Here is a 26,366-nt window from a genome sequence, read left to right as displayed (position 1 = left end):
AAAGATCTGGCTCAGCTTCATCTGCAACACAACTGGGAAAACACCTATATTCCTGGTCTGTGTCACCACTCCATAGGATGAACATTTTGCTTTTCTTTTTTAAATTAGTATTTATTTATTGCCATGCTGCGTGGCTTCTGGGATCTGTTCCCAGGCATTGGACCAGGGCTGCAGCAATGAAAGCGTTGACTCCTCACCACTAGACTGCCAGGGAACTCTCAGAAACTAGCATTTTGTGACACCCGTTTTATAGATGAGGAAACAGATGCAGAATCATAAAATAACTCAGGTTGCAAGGGAGGGAATCTTGTCACTCCTGTGCTCAGCCCTACAGCCTATCAGCTGTTTCTACTCCCTGGGCCGTGGAGCAGAGAACCCAAACCCTAAACCTGATCTCTGCTAACCCTGGGCACTTCCAACCCTTGGGTAATGACAAAACAGCAACTTCCTATAAAAATCCCCAAATGTATTTATTTAATATATTCATCACAAGGGTTTAACCACACTTAATTTAAAAAACAGAAACAAAACAAAAATGACACCACAGATAAGACAAGAGTCCTGTACAGAAATCGAGGCATGGACAGACTGCCTAAGGAAAAAAAAGAAAAAAAGACAACACAAGGAGAGCTGGCCATCCCAGGTCAGGGGTCTTGGCTGGAGACCTGCTTTGAGTAGGTTTCTTGCAGGTACTTCTTAAAGGCTGGAAGAGAACAGGCAGGTCTCGGTGAGTGATGGGGGCAGGGGTAAGGTGGGCAAGACAGCAGCAAGAATACACACGTGGGGGGAGTTTGGGGAGCTGGGAGGGGTTTCCCAGCACAACAGTTTGACCCTCTGCTGGTCACCAAGACAGGTCTTCTGGATGGGCTCTGCTTCTAGGGGGTAGCTCTGCTCCCAGGGACAGGGGAGGCGACTAGGGGCCCCGAGAGACATTTGCACAAAGCTTTGGCTTCTACTTAAAATCTCCCCAAGCTCCATTAATGTGGAATGTGTTGGTTTTTCTGATTTTATAGCAAACAGGAGAACCAGACACGTCAAGGAAGAGGTGGAAGTGGGTTACCCCCTCCCCGGCCCCCTTAAGCCTGCCCCCCACACTGCCACTCCCTGCCCGGCCCCCTTAAGCCATCAGGACACATTCTCAAGTCACTGGAATCCTCCTGTTGTTTGAAGGAGCTTCTGAAGGTTGGGGAGGGATGGTCTGGTGCCCTTAGGATGAAGGACCCACCTGTGGGGTTTTTCCAGAGTTCGGCAGCATGTGTGTTCAAAGGGCTATCAATGTTGGGCTCTGTGGGTGGAGGAAAAGAAGGGTCAGGTGTGGCTAGGAGAGGCAGCCCGGGGGGAGTCCTGACAGGTCCCCAGGTTCTGGGGGAGGGGCCGGGCCGGGCAGTCACCTCCGAGCAGACTCTGGATGGAGAGCAGGATGGTCCTGACGTCATACAGGGCGGACCACTTGTCTTTCAGGATGTCCAGGCAGATGTTACCCTGGGTGTCCACATTGGGATGGTAGCAGGGTGTGAGGAACTTCACCGTGGGCGCGTTGTAAGGGTAGCCACTGGGGAACTCCAGGGACAGTTTATACCTCAGGTCTTCATATACCTGGAGAAAGAGATTCGAGGGGTAACCCTCCCGCCCCGAGCCTCGGTTCCCAGCCCAGACCCCCTGAGTTCATCTGAGACTCGACAGAAGGCGAAGCGTGAAACTGGCCTGGTGCTTTCTCTCGTATCTGGTGGGGTCCTCAGTGATCCTTTGGTCTGAGGCCCACCAGCCTAAGTGCTCAATTGTCTTTGCTGTCTGGTCCTCTGTAAGCACCTCAGATGGAGAGCGCGGCCTTACACCCAGCCTCTCGCTGTAGTCCGGGGGACCAGGGCCACAGGCTCAGGGCACCCCAGCAGACACAGGGGAGTGTCCTGCTGGGCAAAAGGTGAAGCAGACCTGGCACTTGGATTTCACCTCCCACCTCTCCCCAGACTCAGCTGAGTCACACTCACCTCCCCCAACCCTGCACTTACTGTGCCAGCAGCTCCATGGATGGTCCCCACCCATTTGAAGAGGTTGTCCGACTCAGGGAAGGCAGAAATTCCTTTATCGCCAGACATCTGGGGAGCAAACACAACACATGCTGGGCTGGAAGAGTTCGCTCCTGGGGGTGCCAGTCAGTGAACCCCTTTCTCTTAACCTCACATTTTGATCCAAAATAAAAGCAACCTGGCCAAACCGATACGCTTTCCTGAGGGGAGTACTGGGATTGTGGAGTTTCATTGCCAGGCTAAGAAAGGAGATGTTATGTAGGGAAGCAGAAGGCAGCTCTGTACCTTTTAATGCTGTGGGAATTCAGTTCAACATGCTCTTTTATTTGGCTGTTCTTGGCTTGTGGGATCTTCGTTTCCTGACCAGGGATGGAACCTGGCCCAAGGCAGTGAAAGCGTTGAGTCCTAACCACTGGACCACCAGGGAATTCCCTCAACATGCTATTGAGTGCTGGTTATATATGAAGCCCAGAAGCTATTCACAGACTGGGAAGAGGAACAATATGGTCATTGAAGGATGTGAGCTAAGTATCTAGGGTTAATGTGGCTCAGGGGATAAAGAATCTGCCCACAATGCGGGAAGATCCCCTGGAGAAGGGAATGGCTACCCACTCCAGTATTCTTGCCTGGAGAATTCCCTGGACAGAGGAGACTACCAGGCTACAGTTCATGGGGTTGCAAAGAGCGGGACACCGCTGAGCTACTGACACTTTCACTTTTTTCAAACCTAAGGGCAGGGAAGTAGGGCCAGGCAGGACAGGGAGAGGGCCTTGTACAAGAGCTGTATTTTAGGTACAACTTCACTGTGGCGGGGATGGTACTGGGGAGTAGAGATTGCGGGAGAAAAGGTGTGTAGGTGGGGTGGATTAACTTCTTTCCAGAAGAGAGAAAGGTGGACTCATCTTTTTACCCCCACGACTACCAAAGAGCCTGATGTAGGAAAGGAAGCCACTGATAGGTGACCAGAAGGTGGGAGGGTAGACCAGTTGGTTGGGGATCTGGGCACTGGTCACTCACCATGAGAGTCATCAGCTCCTGTTGTAGCCTGCAAAAAGAGCACTTGGAGTCACCTGGGGGTCTGGATGGGCCAGGACTCCAGGTATCTCCTCCCATCCCAGTCTCTCTGGGGCAGCTGTCACGGAGGCTTTCCTCTACCCTGAGGTCAGACTCACAACAGTCACCTCCATTTCCATAGGAGGGTACTAGTGAGCCCTCACCCTCCCTAATTCGAGGATCTGGCTTACTCTTAAACCCATCTGCTTCTCTGGCGTCTCTCTCCGGATCTCAATTTCTCCCCTTCTTCCTCCCCGACCCCGCTCCCCCGCCGCCCTCCGGCCTAGCCACAGAGGATCGCCGGAGTATCTTCATCTCGGCTCACTGACAGAGGATCCTGGCAGCGATCCTACCCCTTCCGTCCTCTTTCGGGAGTGTCTCTTAAGAGCAGGAGAGCTTCTGGCGTGTCTCTCTAACTCCCGTATCTTACCCGTTCCAGGAGGAGGGGGGGTCCCGGAAGTCTTCCCTCTCGGCCCCAAATGCCCAGGGGGTGCCAGGCCCGGCGGATGTTACCTCCACACCACTCACCTCTTGCCCACGGGGCCCCGGGCGGCACCCCCGTTGGGTTCGGCTCCTTTACGGGCGGCGGCGACGCTGGCTGCGGCTGGGTCGCGATTCTGGGAAGCCATCCGGGCGGCGATGAGACGGAGATAAGCGGTACGCAGAGCTCACAGTTGCAACTGCAGGGCTGCGGGCCCGCCCGCCCGCGTTTGAATTGTAACCCTCCGGCAGCGCTAACCAATCACTGCCTCGCTTGGGTTTGATCCAGCCAATGGGGCACTCCAGAGTGCTATGTCACCGCGCAACCGCTAGACCCACCTACCAGCGTACTACTATTGGGCGACAGAATCGGGCTTCTCACTGGAGATTGGCAGAAGAGGCTGTCATTGATTAACGAACCTGTAACGGATTGGCCGTCTTTGGAAAACGCCGACCATTAAAGGGCCTAGAAGACGTCCACGTGGGATGAATCCCTTTAGGTCAAATCCTTAGCTACAGTTGGCAACACCCTGCACTCCCTTGCCGAGGGTCTCCCGTCTTTGATGTGTGTGCGCGCTCAGTCCTAACTCTGCGACCCCACGGACTGTAGCCTGCCAGGCTCCTCTGTCCATGGAACTTTCCAGGCAATACTGGAGTATGTTTCCATTACCTACTCCTGGGGATTTTCCCAATTCAGGGATCAAACCAGTGTCTCGCTGTCTACTGCACTGGCAGGCGGATTCTTTACCTGTATGCCACCTGGGAAGCCACACTCGTCCATAAAACCGGAAACCCCAGCTCCTCCACCTGTTATTAATGTCCTAGGCACTTTGGTTGGGGCCTTAGGTGTCTGAACACGCAGGTGAGGGAAAAAACTAGAAGCTGATGGTTAGAGTGAGAGAGTCCTTATTGGAAAACAGCTTCATTGGCTGCCTCTCCAACAGTTTGCTGCGTTACCCTGGGCACAAAATTTAGAGTTTTAACCTATAAAATGGGGGTAATAAAAGCCACCTTACATTTTTCTTCTGATTTGTCATCAGCCTCCCATGGTGCCAGCCATCACATTCTGCTATTCCATGCTTTAGTTGGGTGAGAAAACAGAAACAGAGGGACAGGGAAGACTGGCAAAATCCATGGTGTCCCCAGCTTCATCTCACAAAGCAGATATCCGCGGGTCACTGGGCTTGCTGTGGTGAGGGTGCCTGGTCCTTTTTTCCTACACCCACTTCCTCTAGAGCCCTTGATATTTTGTCAGCCCCCACTGGCAGACCTCACAGCAGGCTCACCATCTGTGTTTATTACAAACTGTTTAATTGCTTCTTATCCCAATAACTTTACAAATATAGAACCACATGCCAGTCTGGGGGCGCTCTGCAGTGAGTCACTACAAACTAGCCCAGGCATAGCTTAATGCCGCTGAGATCCATCTAGGAGCAGTCCCAGCAGTGGCCTCAGCCATGTGGGTACAAGGGCCTTGGAGGAGGGCTGCCAAGTGTAACCAGGGGACCGGTTTCAGGTCTGTGGAGGCGCTTCGACAGCACGATGCTCATTCTCTGTCCGGAGTGTCTCCATGTACTTCCGCATCTTCTCAACCATCCAGGAGGGCAGGACAAAGGATTTCAGCTCCTCTAACTTCAGGTCCAGGCATCCTCTAGAACAGACATTGAGGAGGAGGGTTGAAGTAAGGGAGGATGTAGGTCTAAGCTCATCCCAGTGGGGAGGGGAGAGCAGAGATTAATGGTTTTACCTGTAGTCATCACTGGCAGCGAGGTCCCGGATGTCCTCCTCAATGAGGAGGTAGGCCTAGGGTAGGAGCAAAGGAGAGTCATCATTGCCTTTGGTTCATTTCAGTCCAACTCGATTAACACTTTATTAAATGTCTACTTAAAGTAAAGGCTAGAAGGGAGGGGCCAGTAGTCACAGTTTATAATTTAGCAATGGATAGAGTAGGGAGAGACTGTCTGTCTGGGGAACAGTTCCTTGAGACATTCTTTCACTTAAGTTGAAACTTTCTGGGTGGGAGAGTGGGCAATGGTGACTAATTTATCTATAGCTGCCATCTCTTGTAAAAAGGGACCCTGAGGTGTTTTAAAATGAAAGGGCCAATAAAAAGGAACACACTTGACTCAGTGCTAATGAGGTGGATGAACACAGAGCCTATTATACACAGTGAAGTAAGTTGGAAAGAGATAAATAAACACTGTATGTTAACCCATATATATGGAATCTAGAAAGATGGTACTAATGATCCTATTTTCTGGGCAGTAATGGAGGTGCAGACATAGAGAACAGACTTATTGACATGGAAGGGGCGGGGTAAGGAGATGGTGGGACAAATGAAGAGAGAGGCACGGAAACATATACATTAACATGTAAAACAGATATGGGAATTTACTGTATGACTCACAGAACTCAAACTGGGGCTCTGGGACAACCTAGTGGGATAGGACGGGGTAGGAAGTGGGAAGGAGGCTCAAGAGGGAGGGGACATATGTACCCACGGGTGATCCATGTTGATGTATGATAGAAACCAACACAATATTATAATTATCCTTCAATCAAAAATAAATAAAAAAAAAATGAAAGAGCCAGAGAGCCAGCAAAGTACACATGGAAACAGGAAATCGGAAGGAAGCCATGTGTGAACCCCAGAACTAAGATAAGCTGGTTTTGAACTCTGAGGCAAAAGGGCAAACACGATAAACTGCACTGCTGTCTAGAAGCTGGGCTGTGTGGTCCAGGGCCTGTAGAACTGCTTTGGCACAATGCCACGATCTGCCTTGGGACAGCCCTCTTGTGAACTTACCACGTGGGTGATGATGTTCATCACATGAGAGTCTTCTGTGGGAGGCATTTCTTTCCAGTCTTAGGGTCAGAAATAACTGTGTGTCCCTTGAGTCATTTGACTGTCTTCATCTTAGGGGCACAGGAACTGAATTTGTGAAAACCTATAGACATGCACTGGTCTCCCAGGCTGGTAACTTAAAATTCCCCTGCCCTTTTTTTTAAAAAACACACACACACACAAAAACACACAACAATCCTTTTTTATAACTAGTCTTGCTCCTGCCTTAATTTTCGATTCTGCCTTTCCTTTTTCCTCTCTATTTCTTATTTATGTTATGTATTCACAGTAAGCTTCCTAAAATCCTTTTTGAAAGCGAGTGTAGCAATAAATATAGTAGAAAATAAAAGGCAGCCAGGTAGGGGATGGTGTAGTGGCTTGCAAGGCCACTAAATTCTAACGGGAGCAGTCCCAGCAGTGGGACCAACTGCATCTTCAGGTGAGACAGTGCATGTGGTGGACACATCCCCCCGTGACAGCTTTAGAATACACGTGACGATGATTTTCCTAAGGATGTTGCTTGGTTTGCCCTGAGAACTCTTCAAGTAGAAGTGATTCTGGAAGGGGCTGCCAGGTGTGGCAAGCAAGTTTCACTGCATGTGCTAATTTTCTCTGACAAGGGGTGCTGCCTGGGGCAGTGCTGAGAAGAGATCCCGTAGCTGTGTCTGGTGGCAGAGTTGTGACGGAGGGTGAGATCTATCAACAGGCAGTCGTGACGGCAGAGTGTTAGGTGTGTCTTGTACTTGCCATTCTTACATCGGCTACTATGAACTACATGTGAGGGGGCCACGGAGCGGGGGGCCGTGTGTGGGAGACCCGGGCACAGGAGAGCAAAGGCAGCGCTTACAGGCAGGTCTTCAGCATGAGGGAAAGGGCCCTCTCTACTCCTACAAGCCTCCTTTCTCATTTGTTGGGCGTGCAGTCTCTCAGGTTTGGAGGCAAGCTCTCACCAGCAGCCCTGGCCTCTGGGTGGGTGGGTCCCTGGCGTTGGCACGTGTGCACAGTGCTTACCATCTTTCCCCCTGTTGCCCGCATATGATGCTGCTCGGCCAGCCAGTGCTTGTCCTGGGGGTCAGCTGCATACTGTGAGGGATGAAGCCACAGGGGGAGACGTTAGCCTGGTGTGATGGGCATTTTTCATTTGGTTCAGAACATACACTTAGCCTTTGAGGCCTTCTTACCAACAAGACCTCCGGTGGCTGGAGAGGGCTCACTGACCTCTTCAGAGCAAACAGGGCTGAGCCCAGGAGGCCAGGTAAGGGGGCCCAATTCCCAGAGATTTAATACACTTCTAATTCCTTTCCCTTAAAAAAATTTTTTTTTCTTTTTTTTTTGGCCAAGACTCGAGGCTTGTGGGATCTCAGTTCCCCAGCTAGGGACTGAACCTGGGGCATGGCAGTGAAAGAATGGAGTCCTAACCACTAGACCACCAAGGAACTCCCCTCTTTGCTTTCTTTTACTTTTTTATCTTTTATTATAACATCAAGGGGCTTCCCTGGTAAAGAATCCGCCTGCAATGCAGGAGACCCAGGTTCAATCCTTGAGTGGGGAAGATCCCCTGGAGAAGGAAATGGCAACCTACTCCCATATTCTTGTCTGGGAAATCCCATGGACAGAGGAGCCTGGCAGGCTACAGAGGGGGTTTGCCAAGGGCTGGACATGATTTAGCGACTAAACCACCACCATAACATTAAAGATGAGCCCTGCCCAGGCACAGAGTTGAACACTCAGAGTTGTTTCTCTCCACGGAAATCTTTAGTAAATGGCAAAAGATTTATTCGATTTCAAGAGAAACCAGAGTATCCTCCCTTTCCTTCCTTAAAACACAGCGCCTCTGGCAACTGGTCAGACTGGTGACTGTGTCTGAGAGCTGTACTCCTCTTTGAAGAAGTGACTGGAGATGGCTTACAACATATGTGGCTATTACAGTGACCAAATTTTCTAAAACAAAAGTCAGGACACTTCATGCCCTGGAGGCAGAGGAGCATCATGGGTGAGAAGTTAACTGTGGGGTTCAGAGCTCAGCCCACAGGGAGCGCATGTGGCGGGGAGAGCTGGAGATGAGCATATGAGGCGGCTAGTTTGGCCTGGTGGGCTTCCAGGGGGCGGCAGGTTAAAACAACAAGAAAGAAAAGAAAAAAAACTTGGTTCATAAATCTCGGTTTCTTCTACTTATTAGGTGGTGTAAATCGAGGCAATGATTTCTTTGAGGCTCAGTTTCTTCATTTGTAAAACAGAGAGTATTAACACTTATAGGACTGTTGTTAAAATTAAAGGAGTCAGCACATCGCTGGTGGTCCAGTGGATCAGAATCTGCCTGCCAATGCAGAGGACGCGGCTTCAGTCCTGGTCGGTGAAGATCCTACATGCCGGGGAGAAACTAAACCTGTGTGCCACAACTACTGAGCCCACATTCAGCGACTACTGAAGACCGGGCACCTAGAGCCTGTGCCCCGCGACCAGGGGGCCACTGTGATGAGCGGCCCGTGCACCACAGCTAGAGAAGACCCTGCTTGCCGCAACTAGAGGAGGGTGGACACAGACCCAGCGGAGCCAAAAATAAACAAGTAAAATAAAAAAGAAGGACTTCCCTGGCGGCTCTGTGGTGAAGAGTCCGCCTGTCAATGCAAGGGATGCAGGTTCCATCCCTGATCTGGGAAGACCTCACATGCCGAGGAGCGACTAAGCCCACGCACCACAACTATTGAGCTTGTGTTCTAAAGCCTGGGAGCCTCAACTACTGAAGCCGTGTGTCCTAGAGCCTGAGCTCTGCAACAAGAGAAGCCAATGGAATGAGAAGTTAGTGCATCGCAACTAGAGAGTAGACCCTGCTCTCCGAAAACAGAGAAAAGCCTGAGCAGCAACAAAGACCCAGCACAGTCAAAAATAAATCTTAAAAAAAAAAAAAAGTAAAATGAGGGGGACTTAATAACATAGACAAATCTCTTAAGGTATTATTCCCTAGATTTTTAGTGGTCAGCACACTTTTTCTATAAATACTTTAGGCTTTGCTGGTCACATAATCTTTATTTTTTCTTTCTTTTTAAATTACCCTTTAAAATGTCATCACTCTGCATTGGACAAAAACAGGCTACCGGTTGGATTTGGCTCCAGGCTATACAGCTTGCTCTACATTAGACTGTAAGCTCTATGAGGGCAAGGAGTTGTGTGTCTCTTTTGCCCACTGCTGTATCTCGGCAGTCTGAGACTGCTCGGTACTCAATAGATATTTGAATGAATGAATGAATTTTGGGGTGAAAAAAAATCAGAGCAATATATATAGTATAAGACCAATAACAAAAACAAAACATCATTAAAGGACAAGGACACACACACACACACACACACACACACACACACACACAGAGGACTGAAAAATGCTACCATGTTGCTGGGGGTAACCTCTAGCAGAGAAGTCAGAGTCGAGGGTGAAGCGGAGTTGGGTGCCTTGCTCCCTATTAACTTCAGTGTATCGTTTGAATCTTTTTAAAAGAATGGGTTTATATATTATTTCTATAATTTAAAAAAGTTAAAAACAAAAAGGAGATTTGCAAAATGCCTTTAGAAGGACAGAAGAATGGGCAAAAGGTGTAACGGGCAGTTTACAGAAGAAACACAAAAACTCTTAAATGGATGGAAGGATGCTTATCATCACTAGTAAAGAATTAAAAGTAAAAAAAACAAAAATTTTTTCCCCTTCATTTATTATTCTGAAAAGATTAAAGTAAGAGAGAGTATCCACTGGCCATGAGTTTGTTACCAACGATGAGTCTAAGAACTGGGGAAGTACGCTGGTAATGCTGACGATTTACCGAGCCCTGGCTATGCTGGTATCGTCTGGGGTTTTACTGTGCTTTATCTCTCTCTCTCTCTCTCTTTTAATAGAGGAGGTCTGTTTTTTTTGAAGTATAGCTGATTCATGATATTATATTAAGTTAATGTGTACAACCCAATGATTCAGTGTTTTTATAGACTATACTCCTTTTAAAGTTATTACTACTGACTTCCCTGGTGGTCCAATGGTTAAGAATCTGCCTTCCAATGCAGGGGATGCGGGTTTGATCCCTGGTCAGGGAACTAAACCTGAGTTGCAACTAAGACCCAATGCAGCCAAATAAGTACTAAAAAGAAAAGTTACTACAAAAAAAGGCTATATTTTACTGCATTCTTTCTTAATTCTACCAACCACAAAAGGCTAGTTTGCATCCTTCTCATTTTACAGAGGACAAAACAGGCTCAGAAATGTGCCCAAGGTCACATGCTAGTAAGTAATGGAATCGGGACTGAGATGATATTCTTAACCGTTGCACAAAAGGGACTGGAAGTAGGTCCAAGAGCATATCCATTTGGCAATGATGTCAGCGAGGGTCTTGGATAAGGTGGATCCTACAGAACAGTCAGGAAAACAAAAGGGTCGGGGGGCGGGTAGGGGGGCGGGGAAGGTCATCAAAGGCAGCAGCAGGATTGAAGACACTAAGGGAAGAAAATGAAGTATAGCACGTGGGCCAAAACATAGGTTGAAAATCCCAAAACATAAGACTGATAAGATACAAGTAGGTTTGCCCTTTAAAGAACTTGAACTTGCACCGAATGTAGAGGCCAGAGCCCATGATTCTGAGACCCCCAGGAGCTGTTCTGACAAGGGGCACCGAGTCTTGCACATAGGTGCAAAAACCATTAACCTGAACCACGTGCGTGTTACCTTTTTTCTAATATATTTGGATGCTTCTGTGACTGATAAAATACAAACTTATTTAAGAGCGTGAATTCATGCCCTCCCCGCTTCATTATTTTCTCGAATAGTGGAGACCAAAGCATAGCTCAGGCGAGGAGTCCCCTCTTTGGAAATGTCAGAACTGCTGCTCCACTGCAATCTATTTTGCAGACAACTGAATACAGCAGTGGTTAAGAGCTCAGGATTTGCAGAAGACAGAATCCTGACTCACGTCCAAGAGGTAGTGTAAGTGTAGCACTTAAAACCATGTTTGACGCACAGCAAATAAGACGAGGACTGGAGCCAGGTTATGAGACACAGAGGTTAAGGGCAGAAGGGCCACTAGAACCCCGCTGCCCTGGCTCCTGGGTCAGGGTTTACTCCAGGTTCCTCTGGGCCATGGAGAGTTCCCAGTGCTGGCTACTCCACAGCTAGGGTCAGCCCGACTCCTGGCACTCACTCACCTTAAAGAGGTGTGGGTGCTTGATGTAGATTCTTCCTCGGGTGCCCCCCATGCCCAGGGCCCTGCAAGGCAACAGACGAGTGGTGAGGATCCCAGCAGGCGTGGTGCTCAGGGGGACCCCTCAGGGCCCCCTCCCTCAGCACCAACTCCTTACAGACTTACTTGTTGGCTCGAGATCCTAGCACGAAGGTGGTAGATTCGTTCAGCCGAGCTGGGTCCCACTGTGCAAAAGACAGAGAGGCTGGTGAGGTGGAGGTTTATCTGGTGGGCAGGACAGAAACTCTCTCCCACCCTCTCCTACCCTCATCCTTGGCCATTACTGAACAACAGCTGATTTAAGAAACTGAATACTTTTAATATACTGGGCACTGTGCTATAAACTGCAGTGGGGGGCATGGGGGGCTGGGGGGTGAGGGGATGAATCAGGGACAGTCTCTGTTCTCCACAGGGTCACAGACATGTGTGGATAATGATACCATTACAAGGTGGGCGGTGACACCAGCGAGAGGCGAGGCAGGAGGGGTGGCGCAAACAGGCAGGTGACGGGTGGGGGGCTTGTTGCAGAAACCAGAGAGGCCCTGCGCGGCTCAAAGAGTGAGTACTCGGAGAGTGGCAGCGGGCGGGGCTGGGGGCGCCCGTTCACTATGTGGATGGCTTTTTATGTTTATCCTGGGGGTGATGGAGAGCCACTGAAGGCCTCTAGACAGGGAGAGCTGGATCTGCGCTCACGATAGCTTGCTCTTCTGTAAGTCGGCTAACGGGCGTGAAGTGGATTGACTATAGGAGGGGTGGACAGTTTAGAGGTAGTTGTAACAGAGCAGTTTGGAAAATGAAGGGGAATTTCCTGGCAGTCCAGTGGTTAGGACTCTGTGCTTCCACTGCAGGGGGGATGGGTTCGATCCCGGTTAGGGAACTTAAGATCCTGCATGCCAGTCTGGTCAAAAAAAGGGAAGATGAGGGCCGCAGTAGTAGGATGAAGGAAGAAGAGGGAACAGGGACCTCTTTAGGGAATGTATTTGGGAGGCAGAATCAGCCGGGACTGGATGTAGGGAGGGGAGGGGTAGGGAAGGAAGAGGCAAAGATGACTCAAGTAGAGAAGGTCGAAGTGGGTCTGGGAGAAAGATTGTGATTTCAACTCTGGATACGCTGAGTTTGAAATTCTACAGAGATTCCAGGCCGAGAGCTCCAGCAGACAGTAGGATATACAGGTTTTAAACTAGAGGGAAAGGTGGGGTACAAACAAAGAGGTAAGGCAACTTCAGCAAATACTAGTCCCCGAGATCTAATAAGCGCAGAGGCTTTAGGTCATCCGGAGAGAAAGCTGAGGTGGAGAAGTGGGCAATGGAGAGAATTCTGGGGAATGCCCACTTATACAGGCCACTGCAGAGGAAGGACTCACTGGAGAGAGAGAAGGGGCGTTTGGAAAAGAAGACAGAGCTCTAAGAGGTTGTGGGATCACCCGCTCGAGGGGAGCAGAGGTGGAGAAGGCAGGCGTGGGCACAGGTGGAGGCAGCGGGCCAGTACAACAATGGGGGGACCATGTCCACTGGACACAGCCTCAGTCTGGATGGCGGAGCTTTCACCTATCATGTGTGACTGGATGATGAGCTTGCATGTATGATTTTAGTTGAAGAAAAGATTCTATTCTTACATCCGTCAGAATGGCCATCATCAAAAAATCCATAAACAACAAATGCTGGAGAGGGTGTGGAGAGAAAGGAACCTTCCTGAATTGTTGGCGGCAATATAAACTGGAACAGCCACTCCGGAGAACAGTATGGAGGCTCCTTTAGAAGCAGAGCTACCATATGACCCTGCATTCCCACTCCTGGGCATATATCCAGAGAAGAAAATTGACCCCAAAAGATACATGCATCTCAGTGCTCACTGCAGCACTGCTCACAATGGCCAAGACATAGAAACAGCCTAAGTGTCCGTCAACAGAGGCATGGATAAAGAATCGGTGGTGCATATACACAATGGAATATTATTCAGCCATTAACAAGAATGAAATAAGGTCATCTGCAGCAACATGGATAAACCTAGAGAGTGTCACACTGAGAGAAGTCAGTCAGAGAGGAGAAATATCATATGACATCGCTTTTATGTGGAATCTGAAAAAAAAGATACAAATGAACTTACAAAACAGAAAGAGACTCCCAGACTTAGAAAATGAAACTCATGGTTGCCAGTGGAGTGGTGGGGGGTGGAGGTGGGAAGAGAAGGGAAGGGACAGTTAAGGACTTTGGGAATATCATGCACACTCTGCTGTATTTAAAATGGATAACAAACACACACCTAATGTACAGCATATGGAAGTCTGCTCAGTGTTATGTGGCAGCCTGGATGGGAGGGGGGTTTGGGGGAGAATGGATACATGCATGTGTGTGGCTGTGTTCCTTCACGGTTCACCTAAAACTATCACAACAATGTTAATTGGCATACCCCAAAACAAAATGTTTTTGGTGTTAAAAATATTAAAATTAAAAAAAAAAAAGTCTGCAAACAACTGTTCTGGAGGCAACAGAACCTAACAGTTTTAAGAACCCAGACTGATGTCCCTGGACCTTGGGTTTGACACAGCTCTGCCACTTACTCGGTATATGACTTTGGGCAACTCTGCAGTCCTTAGACTCTTCAAGCGTATCAAATGTGTAGGATAACAGAAAATAATTTCTGCCATGAGGTAGGAAAGGAAGCTCATGAACTATAGAAAGGTAACAGAATCTCTCTCAACAGGTTGTGATAAAGATTAAATGAGGCAATCCATACCAAAGATCTAGGGCAGTGCCTATATGTAAGTACTGGATAAGTCTTGGTGACATCGAGCTTTTACAGGGGAAGGGTGCGGCAAAGACCAAGTCCACTCTTTGTTTGCCCCTAATTTCAATCCTTACTTGGGATCCTTCTGGAAGCCAGAGTTGGGAGGTAGGTGGGCGTGTAAAATGGCTCTGGTGCACACATCCTTCACCAACCCCAGCCCCTTTCCCTCAAGGGGGAGCCCAGAGCTTGGACGGGGGTCTCCCTGGGACAGCGGTCACTGCCATGCTCACAGCATCATACCTTAGGGCCTTCCCGGCGAATTGGTTCACAGGATTTTGGTTTCCATCTGCTTGGAGGGAAAGAGGAAAGGTGAATTCTCCGAGAGAGGGCCTAGGACTGCAAGAAAGCTTGCTGCTACTGGTGGAGCTCCTCAAACACGCTCACTCCACCCTCCGGGGACTGCTGCCTGATGCCATGAGAGGGGTGCAAAGGGAAAAGAACGGGTCCCAGCCCACTCTCGGACTCCATGTGACGCCGTCCTGCCGCGTGGGCAAATCCGGAACCTCTCTGGGCTGCAGTTTCTCATCTGTCAGAAGAGGTAACAGTAGCAACTTCCAGTCTTGTGTAAGTGAGGAATGAATTTGCTTAAGGCAGGAGACAAGTCTAAGGTGTGAGGATTACACTAACCCATCTCCTAAGCTGGTGGTTTCAAACTATCTCATCTCTCTTAGCCAGATCAGTGTGGCTCCTCCTCACCCTACCCCCAAACCTCAGCCATGCCCTGCAGCTTGTAGGGTTCCCTGACCAGGGAGCCTTTATCTTTTTTACATATCAGTATTAGGCTTCCACGTAAAGCTGTTTGAAAAAGATTCTGTTCCTTCAACAGTCTTTGAAAGTGACCATCCTGGAGGCAATGTGGGACAGTTTTGCCTTTTACTAGCTGTCTGACTTTGGGCAAGTAATTGTGAGTCTGTTTCCTTATTTGTAGAATTAATTATACCTTTGTCAGAGGGTGGTTGGAAGGATTAAAAGGAAAAGTATGTATTAGGTGTTTAGACCAGTGATGGCACATTACAAGCATTCATGTGTGTGTGCTAAGTCACTTTAGTCGTGCCTGACTCTGTGTAGCCCATGCCAGGCTCCTCTGTCCATGGAATTCTCCAGGCAGGAAGACTGGAGTGGGTTGCCATGCCCTCCTCCAGGGGATCTTCTCGACCTATGCATCAAACCTGCATCTCCTGTGCCTCTTGCATTGCAGGAGGTTTCTTTGCCGCTGAGCCACTGGGGAAGCCCCAGAAACATTCAGTACATACTAATAAAACAAAATTCTGGTGTTTAAAGAAAAACTCTGGTGTTCAATGAAACTGGGCTGAACTGTTCTGGGGTAAAAGCAGGATATGACACCCTCCTCCTCGCTGCCTTCTTCCCCCAGCCCTCAGACTAGAGAACTCTCCTCCCTGGGTTCTTGCAGATGAGTCTGCGTCTGCCAGGCTGCTGGCGGCGAACTCCAGCTTCCTCTCCTCCAGGCCCGCCCCCCGCCCGCTCCTCCCCGCGGCTCTGCGGGCCTCTACTCACACCATGCCTGCGGTGGCCCGGTCGTTTGACAGGATGTGTCCCGGAGGCCGTCCCTTCCGCTGCCACAGAGAACAGAACGGCCGTCAGAGGCCTGGCCCTGGGGGGAGCCCCCAGCCTGCTGGCAGGACCAGGGTCACTTGAAGGAGGTCATTTCCCTGCGAGGCCAGATGACGCTCGGGGGTGAACGGGGAGGGTGACTGTGCCTAGACTCCTGCATCTCATGCTAGAAAGACCCAAAGGGGCGCTGAGGAAGCCCACCCTCTTCTGGAGCTGCAGGGCCTTTACCCAGCCAGAAAATGAGGAGATGGTTCACCTTTTTGGGAATGGGGCTTCCTCGGAGGGCACACTCCTCTTCTGCCTGCCGGCCACGCTGGGGGTGGGGAAGGGAAGGGAGTCAGATGGAGGCCGCTGCCCAGGAGCTGCAGGTCCCCGGGGCTGCAGAAGACAGAAGCCCTGGACCACACCCTCTGGCACCTCCCTGAGCCAGGACTCAGCAGCCCTCCTGGCACGATGCCATTCAGACCTGGTCCCACAAACAGGGGGTGGTCCCTGCAGCCTCCTCAGGGCTCTCCAGCCTCCCAGTCTGATCAGTCCTGCCTGCAAAACACCAGCACACAGGGACTCTGACCTTTATCCCTGGAAGCTCATGAGTCAATCTGGGTATAACTTTTTCTCCATCTGAAAACAGTAGTTTAGCCTGAAGGGAAAAGACAAAAGTGTTATCAGTCACTCTCTCGGTGGGTAAACCTATCTACCTCCATTAGATACAACTTCAAACTCTGTTAAAACTTTTTCATGGTCAGTACAAAGGGACCCTAAAATAGTCATACAAATAAACACCTTTTTTGAAAACCCTGAATAATGAAGGATCATTACTAAAAAATTACAAAAATTTAAATAAGCAAAATTAAAAAAAAAAATCTGAAACCTCAGTTTCCACAGAATACTATTAACATTTCAATGTAAGACTCTTCCTCACTTTTTCCATGTAAACATATGCTAAATATTTTTCTCTAAGTAAATGCACTGATGTTAAACATGTTCCTCAGTAAGCTGCTGTTTTTTTGTTTTTTTTTTAATAAATATTGAGTGCCTAGTATGTAACTGCTGGATCTGGATGGCAAGCAAATAAACAAACACATAGAAAAGGGGATTTGGGACCATGATCAGACACAATCTGATTCATCTTTAAAAACCTGGGGCTGGCTGCTGTGAGGACAGAGTGGAGGAAGGCATATGGGGAAGTAGCTCAGGGCTGAGCTGTATGTTTAGAATCATCAACAGCTACACTGGCTTCAAAGCCATAGGAGTAGATAAAATCACCTGGAAGGACAGGGAGCCAGAGATGAGATGGGATTTGTGAACAAAACAAAACAAAGAGCGTTGCTCAGCTCTTCGAGGGTTAAGCTGTAACCCACTGCAAGCAGACTGTACCCCGAGAGGAACTCGAGACGAAAAAGAGGCACTCTGTGCTCTGGATAAACAGATCCTCAGACGGATGAGATGTGTATCTCAGGGGGAATGGCAACAACCTCAGATTCGAGGCCCTGGTCTTGCTCTTTTCTGAGGCTGGGCCTGAGCGGCTTGCCAGCCAACCTCCCAGAAGACATTATTCTCTCAACTCATGATGGTGAGGGACAGGGGAAGCCTGGTGTGTTGCAGTCCGTGGGGTCACCAAGTCAGACACGACTTAGCGACTGAACAACATGATAATCAACCCCAAAGGACTGAACTCCAGCCTGCCTTGTGGCTATCCTCATGAAGCAAATTCCATCTCTGACAGCTAATGGTTTCACAGTCAAGCACAGAATCAGGGTGATGTTGACAGTTCCTATTAATAACAGCAGCTGACACATGCAAACAGGTTCACGACTATCTTGAGCACACAGCCATTTCTAGGCATGACGTCATGCCTCCTGACCACACCTTGGGAGAAAGGAGGCAGAAAGGGGGGAAGTGCTCGTGACACCAAAAGGGGCTGTGACTACATGCAGGGTCAAGTCACCACGCACTTACAGAGGTGAGCCAGGTCTTAGCTCTCCCACCTTCTGCTTGTTCTAAGCCACAATTTCTTCATCTGTAAACCAGGAATTGAAATGTGCCTTCTGTACAGGCTTCCTCTGAGATGGAAGTGAACTCATGCAGACGAAAGCGTCCACCATCGTACTTGGCATCTAGCCGCTACCCCCCTTCCCTCTGTCCGCAAAGCTCCAAGCCCTGTCTAAGCTCACTGCGTTTCCTTCCACATACCACTGATGATGAGACCGTATGTCTCTGCCGAGCCCAGAGGGCTAGCCCCTGCGCCCACATCTCTCTTCCCCTTTGATCTCACCTGCTCCAGGCAGCTCCGACAGGCCTCCTGGATCAGCTGCTCAGCATCCACTTCTTCCCCGACGTTGTCGCGTACGTTCAGTGCTGCCTTCTGGAAGAACTAGGGAGAAGTACAGTAAAGACAGGGCCGAAGTCCTGCTGATTTGCATCAACGTGAAGGGAATGGTACATAAAATCCACCCTTCTAAAGAAGAGAAGGGGCTTCCCAGGTGGCGCAGTGGTAAAGAATCTGCCTGCCAACTCAGGAGACACACAAGACACAGGTTCAGGAAGATTCTCTGCAGTAGGAAATGGCAACCCATTCAAGTATTCCTGCCTGGAAAACTCCAAGGACAGAGGAGCCTGGGGTCCATGGAGTTGCAAAGAGTCAGACATAACTGAGCGGCTAGGTACACACGTATGCGTAAAGAAGGGAAAGGCAATCATGACCATGCCTTGGGACCAGCCAGACTTAGATTCAGGTCCCTGCCTCTACTGCCCCTCTTTATCCTCTCTTACAGAGGAGAACCATCATGGAGGTACTCAAAGGAGGGTCTTCACAGCAGTAATGTGTAGACAGTACAAAATCAAAGGCTAAATGTCCAAGTACAATTGAAGTAAACTATGGACTATCTATACCATGAAGAAATAGACAAGTATCAAAAACCACAGTAAGAAAGGTATAGGAGAATATATTTTTGACACAAAAAGATATTCATGATATATAGTCAAGTGAGGAAAGGAAGTTATTAAACAGTTTGGGATAGCGTGAGCTTAAAATAGCAAAAAGCAAACACAGACAAAAGAACTGTGAGAATACACTATATTAAAGTGGTGATATCATGATTGTTTTCTCTTTTTTTTTATTTAACTATAAATCTTCTCTATTTCTATAATGTACATGTTTTACTTCCATAGAAGAAAAAAAAAAAAGGCCAGTGCCTGAGATGAACAGGTCAGGGAAGCCAGAAAGAGCTAGTGGGCAGAAAAGCCTACTTGAATCCTGACTTTACCCAATCTGAAAGAAACATCTGTAGGCTGGGAGGGGTAAGACTTGGCCAAGTCCCCGGATATCAGCAGCCCCAGCTGGCTGGGGAAAGGAAAGGCAGAAGGTTCCTCTACCAGGTACGAGGGAGAGCTTGAGCTTGAAAACATCAAGGGACAAGGTGATGTGAGGTCCAAACTGAGACACTGGGAATACATCAAAAAGAGAGTCCATGTCTCTAGAATAAAGTATCAGTTCTCTTCAGTAAATAGAACAATTCTGAAACTTAAAACCCATGCACCTCCCGAGGGAGACAACCATGAGGAAGTACAATCACTTTATATTGAGCATTAAAAAAGAATTTATTTGGCTGTGCCGGGTTTTAGTTGTGGCATGTGGGATCTAGTTCCCTGTCCAGGGATCGAACCTTGGCCCCCTGCATTGGGAGCTCAGAGTTTTAGCCACTAGACTACCAGGGAGGTCTCCTATATTTAGCATTTTATATATATATGTCTTTGTTGTTTACATCAAACCAAGGAGAAGAGCGTGAGAGCACTGGATTAGAGAGCTCAAGAGCTTAGGAGGAAAATTCTGCAGGCAAAATTAAGTGAAATGATCAGATGAGTTTGACTTCACAACAAAAACCTAAAACCTGGAGATGAATACTGGCGCTCAGTGCGGACTAACGACTAAGTGAAAGCTAAATGAAATAACGTGGATACTTTACAGCTACCCTGTGAGGCGGGCAGTAGAAGGAGGAAGTAGGCTAAGTGTAAGCCACCTTTGGATGAGAATAAATAACGAATTCTCAAGCACTGTTCGTAGAAATGCAAAATGGCACAAAATTTCTGGAGAGAAATCTTCTTGAGGGAAACATGCTTCCTCCTTTACCCACCAATTCCATAGTTACAACTTTATCCTTCAGAAATACTCTCACAGGTGTACAAAGATATACATTCAAAGTGTTTAATGTAGAACTCAGTGTAATAGAGAAAAATGTAAATAATCCAAGTGTTCTAGGAACTAGCTAACTAAACTGCAGTACATCCACACACTAGATTACTCTGCAACTATTACAAAACAATCAGTGTGAGCTATTATGTATTGACTTAGAAACATGACCAAAATATATTGTTAAATGAAAAAAACAAATCGCAGAACTGTATGAAATGATCCTGTATTTTTTAAACATGCATACACACACACACACACAAATAAATACAGGAGACTATATGGTCATTATTAACAGTCTGGTATTCTATAAGGTGAGTTTTAGTGACTTTTGGTTTTTAATTTTATTCAATCAGTGACTACTAATACCTTCCACCTAGTCTACAACTAACCTTTTGCTATATTTGCTATCACAAAACCATCTACCCATCCCATTTATCCATCCATCTCTTCATTTTCTAAGCTATATTATTAGAATTTTTTAATTAGAATATTTTTTAAAGGGGTGCGCATTTAGTAATAACAAGAATAAATTGCTAAAATTAAACATTTCTTGGACAAGATCAGCCATTTATAGAAGTTATTATTCTAAACATTCTTAAGAAAATGGGCAGCTGAGATTTGGGAACACCATTAAACAAAGTGATCTGATGAGGCCGATCAAGAGCCTGGACTTAATCCGAAACTGTGATGTATTCAAGTCATTTGTACCTTGTTCTAAAAACAAGTGTGGTAAGGAGGTATCTTTGCAGACAATGTGAAGCCACAAATTGTGTTTATTCAGCATTTGTCCAGGAAAGAAAGTTCCTGAATCATGGTATCCACTATTAGAACAAGCAACAGTAAAATGCTTTAGAGGTAGACAACCCTGGTCTAGCCTTTTCCTAGTGGCTTAACCTCTTTATTTGTACATATGTAAAGGTGAAGAGGTATAAGAATACTTGGGGCATCCTGGGAAGTGCAGAAGTCAGGGGCAGGAATAACTATGTATACAGCAAGGGGTGGCTGTGGTCTGATCTCAGGGGGCCATATATGCCACGTGAAGGAATTTGGATTTCACCCAGAAAAAATGGAAAGTCATGGAGGGATTTTAAGGGATTTACATTTTAGAGATCACTGGATTTATGGAGGGTGGGCTGAAAGAGGGAAAGAACAGAGGCAGTTAAGGATTACAGTGGGAGAAATAATGAAGGCCTGAGCCAAGGCAGAGGCAAGGCAGAAGGGCAGGCCGGTCAGAGTGTGGGGTGGAATGCACAGGACCACAGGACTGAATATGGAAGGTCGAGGAAGGCAGAGCCCAGTGGACTCTGGTTTTTAAGTGAATGATGACCTCATTTAAACTTGCTCATAACTGAGCTCCTGACTCCTCTGCTTGTTTCCATCTTCTTCATACCAAGTCAGTGGTGATTCTACCTTTAGGGCTGCCTCTGGCAAATAACTTGGGAGTTATTTACTTCTCTTTTTCTTTTACCTGGCACTTCTGAATTACTGGCAAATCCTGTTTGCTACCTTGAAAACATACAGAATCTGACTCTTTCCTGGCACCCTTACTGCTAATACCCAAGCCACTATCATCTCAAGCCTCCTAACTGCTCCTCCTGAAGTCGACTCTATGACCACCAGAGAGACTTTAAAAATGTTCAGATCATGAGCTCTGCTCAAAACTCTCCAAGAGCCTCTATTCTACTTGTAATAAAACCCAAAGTTCTGTCAACTGGGGAAAAAAAAAAAAAAAAAAGCACAACCTAAAAGTTGAGAGCTATGTTTTATTTGGTGGACAAAACTGAGGACTTAAGTCTGGAACACAGCATCTAAGACAGCTTTGAGAGACTGCTCCAAGAAGGCAAGGTGAGGAGCCAGGATATCGATCGACACAGGAGTTTTTGCAACAAAGAGCAGGTAGTCGGAACATCAAAAGATTACTGTTAAATAAAGAAAACCAGGTATCTCCAGTTAAGGAACTTAGTGCTTTCCTATGTATGGAAAGGTGCAGGAGTCTGGGCTCACTGAAACCATCCTTTTGATGTGTGCCTTAGCTTCCTGGGGCCAGAATCCTGTGCTTTCTCAGGCCTGAGTCCCCTTGGGGTGCACTGTCGGTGGTGGTTGCAGCAGTTGACCGCTAGATGGCGGGCATCCTGTTTCTATCCTGGCAGGATAGAAACAGGGTTTCTATCAGGGTTCCAGGCAGAGTGGCTGTAAAGAGAAGGCTGCATGCAGCATCCTTTGTTTTCTGATGTGGCAGGTAATATTTTTCATTCACAGTTCTCACCCCGGCTTCACAGTTCTGCCTGAGCTGAGTCTGTTACCTGCCTGGTCATCTCTCCTACTTCTTTCCTGGTTTGGTTGGCTCCTACCGCACTAGCTACTGCTTTGAACGTGCCAAGCATGCTCCTGGCTCAGGGCCTTTGCCCTTGTTCCCTCTGCCTGGATTGCTTTCCCTCCAGGTATATGCATGACTTGTTCCTTCCTCACTCTTTTGGGTCTCTGCTCAAATGTCTTGTCTAGACACAATCTATGAAACAGCACCTCTGTTCCCTACAGGCCACTGTCTTTCCCCTTCTCTCTGGCACTCCCTGACAAAGGACACATTTATTTAAAGATGGCAAGGACACTGCCCATCTTGTTCCCTGTCACATCCTTAAGTGACTAGAATAGTGCCTGCATTATGGTAAGCACTTAGTAAATATTTCTCGAATGAAAGAATAAATACAAGAGGAGATTTAGGAAGAAAAACAAAAGAGGTCAGTCCTTAATATGCTGGGACTGAAGCATCTGTGCAAAATTCAGGTAGAGCCGTGTAGAAGATTATTAACAGATATTGAAATGAATTTTAAACAGTAACAATGGTTATCTATTAAACAAGTAATAAAAACACTTGCATTCCAAGCACAGACTGAGCACATTACACTTAAGTCATTTCATCGTCACAACAGCTTGGCAAAACTAATGGAGCTGACCCTATGAGGCCTTGGAGGACAGGGAGCAGACTCCTCTCCCATATCCTCTGCTTTATTTTTTTTTTAAATTTTTTTTTTTTTTTTAAACATTTATTTGGCTCTGCCAGGTCTTAACTGCGGCATGTGGGAACTAGTTCCCTGACCAGGGATCAAACCCAGGACTCCTGAACTGAGAGCATGGAGTCTTTGCCACTGGGCCACCAGGGAAATCCCCATATCCTCTGCTTTAAAGCTCCTCAATAACAGCATCCGATGCACATTTCCTGAGTTGTTTAATAGATGTTAAAACCACCACCAAGTGGAAGAAATGAACTACTTGATGAACATGAGCAGAGCCTAAGGGTTAACAATGTTAATCCCTGTGATACTACATGGCCACCTTACCACCAACCAATCAGAGAATTGTGCACGAGCTGAGCACATACCCTGGGATGCCCCTCCGTCACTTTGTCTTTAAAAATGCTTTGCTGAAACTCAGTAGGGAGTTTGGGTGTTTCAAGCACTAGTCTAGTCCCCGGAGGGCTTCCCTGGTGGCTCAGTGTAAAGAACCCACCTGCCATTGCAGGAGATGAGGGTTTGAAGATCCCGTGGGGAAGGAAAGAGCAACCCACTCCAGTAGTCTTGCTTGGGAAATTCCATGGACACAGGAGCTGGTGGGCTACAGTCCATGGGGTTGCAAAGAGTTGGACATGATTTAGTGACTAAATAACAATAACAGAAACAAACTAGCCCCCAGCCTCCTTGCTTGGTGCTGCCCAGCAGGAAATGCCGCACTTTCCTTCACCACTACCTGAGTCAGTAGATTGGTTTTACTGCATGTGGGCGAGCAGACCCAAACTTGCTTGGGCTTCCCAGGTGGCACTAGAGGTAAAGAACCCACTTGCCAATGCAGGAGATTTAAGAGATGCAGGTTTGATCCTTGGGTTAGGAAGATCCTTTGGAGAAGGACATGGCAACCCACTCCAGTCTTCTTGCCTGGAGAATCCCAAGGACAGAGGAGCCTGGCGGGCTACAGTCCATAGGGTCACAAAGAGTTGGACACGACTAAAGCGACTTAGCACACACATGTGTGAGCAGACCCAAACTTGCTTTGGTAACAATAAGAGGTATTCAAATTACCCCCAAAGAGAAAAAACATTCTTGGAGTGGGGATTCCAAATTGGAAAACTTTAGGCATGTGTAGGTACTAGAAAGAGCTAGGGAGACTGTGATGCAGGGAAGGATCACCCAGGAGTCTTAATTCCTATTAATTTGTTTTTTGGTCTCTGCATCCTTCTCACCTTCATGTACTTGTTGAAGACTGTCTGGATCTCCTCGTTGATGCTGGGCTGCAGGACAGCTCGGAGGAGGTCCATGGAGATGGCAGGATCTGTGAAACTGCAGAGGGAGGGAGGGAAAGAAGCCACAGTCAAGAGGCATGTCCCAAACATTTTCTTCCCCAGTCTGCTCAGCCAATTACTGACATAAGATCCTTTAACAACAATAACAGATGGCTTTGGGACTTCCCTGGCAGTCCAGTGGTTAAAACTCTATGCTTCCACTATAGGAAGCATGGGTTTGATCCCCGGTCAGGGAACTAAGATCCCGCATGCCATGTAGTGTGGCTAGAAAAAGAAAAAAACAAACCATTCCCGAACAAACAATCAGATGACTTTTACTAAAAACTAGCTATGTGTCCAAGTTCTGTGCAAGCCACACAGACGTAGGACTTTATTTCATACTCATAACTCTATGAAATGGGCATTATTTTTAAAGTGTTTTAGAAGTATAATACTTAATACAGTAAAAGTCTATATACACTGTAACAGTTTTAGTGAACATCCATTTAATCACTACTCAGGTCAAGACTTCCCAGGTAGTGCTAGATGTAAAGAATGCGCCTGAGACGCAGGAGATGAGGGTTTGATCCCTGGGTCTGAAGATCCCCCTGGAGGAGGGCATGGCTACCCACTCCAGTATTCTTGGCTGGAGAATCCCATGGTGGGCTACAGTCCATAGGGTTGCAAAGACCTGGACACCACTGAAGTGAATTAGCATACATATACACATACAGGTCAAGAAACATATACAACCAGCATCCCAAAGAACCATCTTGTGCTCCCTCCCTTCCCTGAGATGGAGACTATCAGGCCCATGTTTCTCATAACCTCCACGTGATTCTGCCTCTTTAGCAGCTTCAAACACAAGAGCCATTGAATGTTAGCGACCTTGGGCATTGTCTAATCAACACGCCTCCGCCTCGTTTTGAGTTCAGAGGGGAAATGACTTGCTCAAGGACACACAGAGAGGTACAGAATCTGAATCTCCTCTTTCTACTGGCTGATGAACTCTTTCTTAGCCATGTGCAGTGGGGACCGCAAAGCTGCCTTCCACGCCAGTGCCTGGGAGAGACGTCCCATCCAGGGCTAGCCTTACCTTGTGGTCATCTGTGAGCGGCGGCCCCTCCGTTGCACCTGCCGGTGCTTGATCATTATGTTCCAAGGGTTCTGTGGGGACCAAGGGAGCAGATGTCACCGAGGTCCGTGACACTGGCGTGGAGGTGGAGCGTGGGTATTAAGTTACACCTCAGACATCCCTGCTTCGGGTGCTTTCACCGATTCTGCCACCCTGGGGTAGGGTGGGGCGGGAGAAGAGGAACCGAGGGAAAGTTTCCTGCCTCCAAAGTCCCAACCCTACATTTCAGGACAGGGTGGAGGAAGGGGACCAGTGTTTACCGAGGGTCTACTCTGCCAGATGATGCGCTGGGCGCTTTACCCGCATTTATTATCCCTCCCCCCGACAACTTTACGAGTCAGGGGCTAAGCATCTTCATCTTCCTAAAGATAAAACTGGGGCTCAGGGGCTTGACAGGGCCGGCCCACATCACCTAGCGAGGAGGGCGGCACAGAATTTGAAGCCAGATCGTCGGACTGCGACACCGCCAACCCCCTCGGTAGATCAGCCGCCGCGTTCTCTCCCCCGCGGGCCAGGGTCCCGGGAGCCCGAGGCCCTGCCCGGCCCGAGCCCAGGCCCGGCCGGGGCCTCCCCGAGGGCGCCCTCACCGTGAGAACCAGCTGCCCCGCTGCGCCCGCGTCTCCCAGCTCGGGGCCACCCCGCTCTGCCCCGCCGGGTCCCCGCGGCTGCTCAACGTCGCCAGTGGCCCCCATGGCGCCCCGGGCCCCCACAACTTCAGCCCGACTCTGCCACCGGCCGGAAAGTGGCCCCGTGACGTCATTGGAGCGCGCCGCCCGCAGGCTCCGGAAG

General features: G+C 48.2%; 2 protein-coding genes and 1 pseudogene across 6 annotated transcripts; all 3 read right to left on the bottom strand.

Moving 5' to 3' along the window:
• Positions 1-445: 445 nt before the first annotated feature.
• On the bottom strand, positions 446-3,794 carry UBE2C (ubiquitin conjugating enzyme E2 C). The gene is made up of 6 exons (XM_065919814.1): positions 3,609-3,794; positions 3,045-3,072; positions 2,010-2,096; positions 1,392-1,596; positions 1,226-1,285; positions 446-703 (listed from the first exon to the last, which is right to left on the bottom strand). The coding sequence occupies exons 1-6, from the start codon at positions 3,707-3,709 to the stop codon at positions 645-647; spliced, it is 540 nt and encodes a 179-aa protein (XP_065775886.1). The 5' UTR covers positions 3,710-3,794; the 3' UTR covers positions 446-644.
• An 874-nt stretch (positions 3,795-4,668) lies between these two features.
• DNTTIP1 (deoxynucleotidyltransferase terminal interacting protein 1) lies at positions 4,669-26,326 on the bottom strand. 5 transcript variants are annotated; one of them, XM_065922076.1, is made up of 14 exons: positions 26,165-26,326; positions 25,539-25,609; positions 24,404-24,500; positions 23,677-23,781; positions 18,253-18,342; positions 16,549-16,617; positions 16,234-16,290; positions 15,921-15,979; positions 14,646-14,694; positions 11,745-11,803; positions 11,584-11,644; positions 7,417-7,488; positions 5,308-5,363; positions 4,669-5,211 (listed from the first exon to the last, which is right to left on the bottom strand). In XM_065922076.1, exons 1-14 carry the CDS (start codon positions 26,267-26,269, stop codon positions 5,073-5,075), a joined length of 1,089 nt encoding a protein of 362 aa, XP_065778148.1. In that variant the 5' UTR covers positions 26,270-26,326; the 3' UTR covers positions 4,669-5,072. The 5 variants fall into 5 exon arrangements, with proteins under 5 accessions (XP_065778148.1, XP_065778153.1, XP_065778149.1 ...); XM_065922077.1 differs by having other exon boundaries at positions 4,676-5,211; positions 14,646-14,691; XM_065922081.1 differs by lacking the exon at positions 23,677-23,781 and having other exon boundaries at positions 4,673-5,211.
• Positions 8,085-8,208, bottom strand: LOC136161978 (U5 spliceosomal RNA; annotated as a pseudogene).
• Positions 26,327-26,366: the final 40 nt, after the last annotated feature.

Source organism: Muntiacus reevesi, chromosome 2 (genome assembly GCF_963930625.1).
Source record: "Muntiacus reevesi chromosome 2, mMunRee1.1, whole genome shotgun sequence".
Taxonomy (NCBI): Eukaryota; Metazoa; Chordata; class Mammalia; order Artiodactyla; family Cervidae; genus Muntiacus; species Muntiacus reevesi.
The sequence above is the reverse complement of the archived record's forward strand: the minus strand, read 5'-3'. Positions and strand labels throughout refer to the sequence as shown.

What these genes read in the sequence shown, in the direction of transcription:
- UBE2C (XM_065919814.1), bottom strand. Translation starts at nt 3,709, where the DNA reads ATGGCTTCCCAGAATCGCGACCCAGCCGCAGCCAGCGTCGCCGCCGCC. An exon ending in TCCATGGAGCTGCTGGCACA is followed by an intron (nt 1,597 to 2,009) that starts GTAAGTGCAGGG and finishes CTCTTTCTCCAG; the next exon opens with GTATATGAAGACCTGAGGTA. An exon ending in ACTCTGGAAAAACCCCACAG is followed by an intron (nt 704 to 1,225) that starts GTGGGTCCTTCA and finishes GTTCTCTTCCAG; the next exon opens with CCTTTAAGAAGTACCTGCAA.
- DNTTIP1 (XM_065922076.1), bottom strand. Translation starts at nt 26,269, where the DNA reads ATGGGGGCCACTGGCGACGTTGAGCAGCCGCGGGGACCCGGCGGGGCA. An exon ending in TCTTCAACAAGTACATGAAG is followed by an intron (nt 23,782 to 24,403) that starts GTGAGAAGGATG and finishes CATGGACTGTAG; the next exon opens with CCCACCAGCTCCTGTGTCCA. An exon ending in GTCGGAGCTGCCTGGAGCAG is followed by an intron (nt 16,618 to 18,252) that starts GTGAGATCAAAG and finishes TTTTCCCTTCAG; the next exon opens with GCTAAACTACTGTTTTCAGA.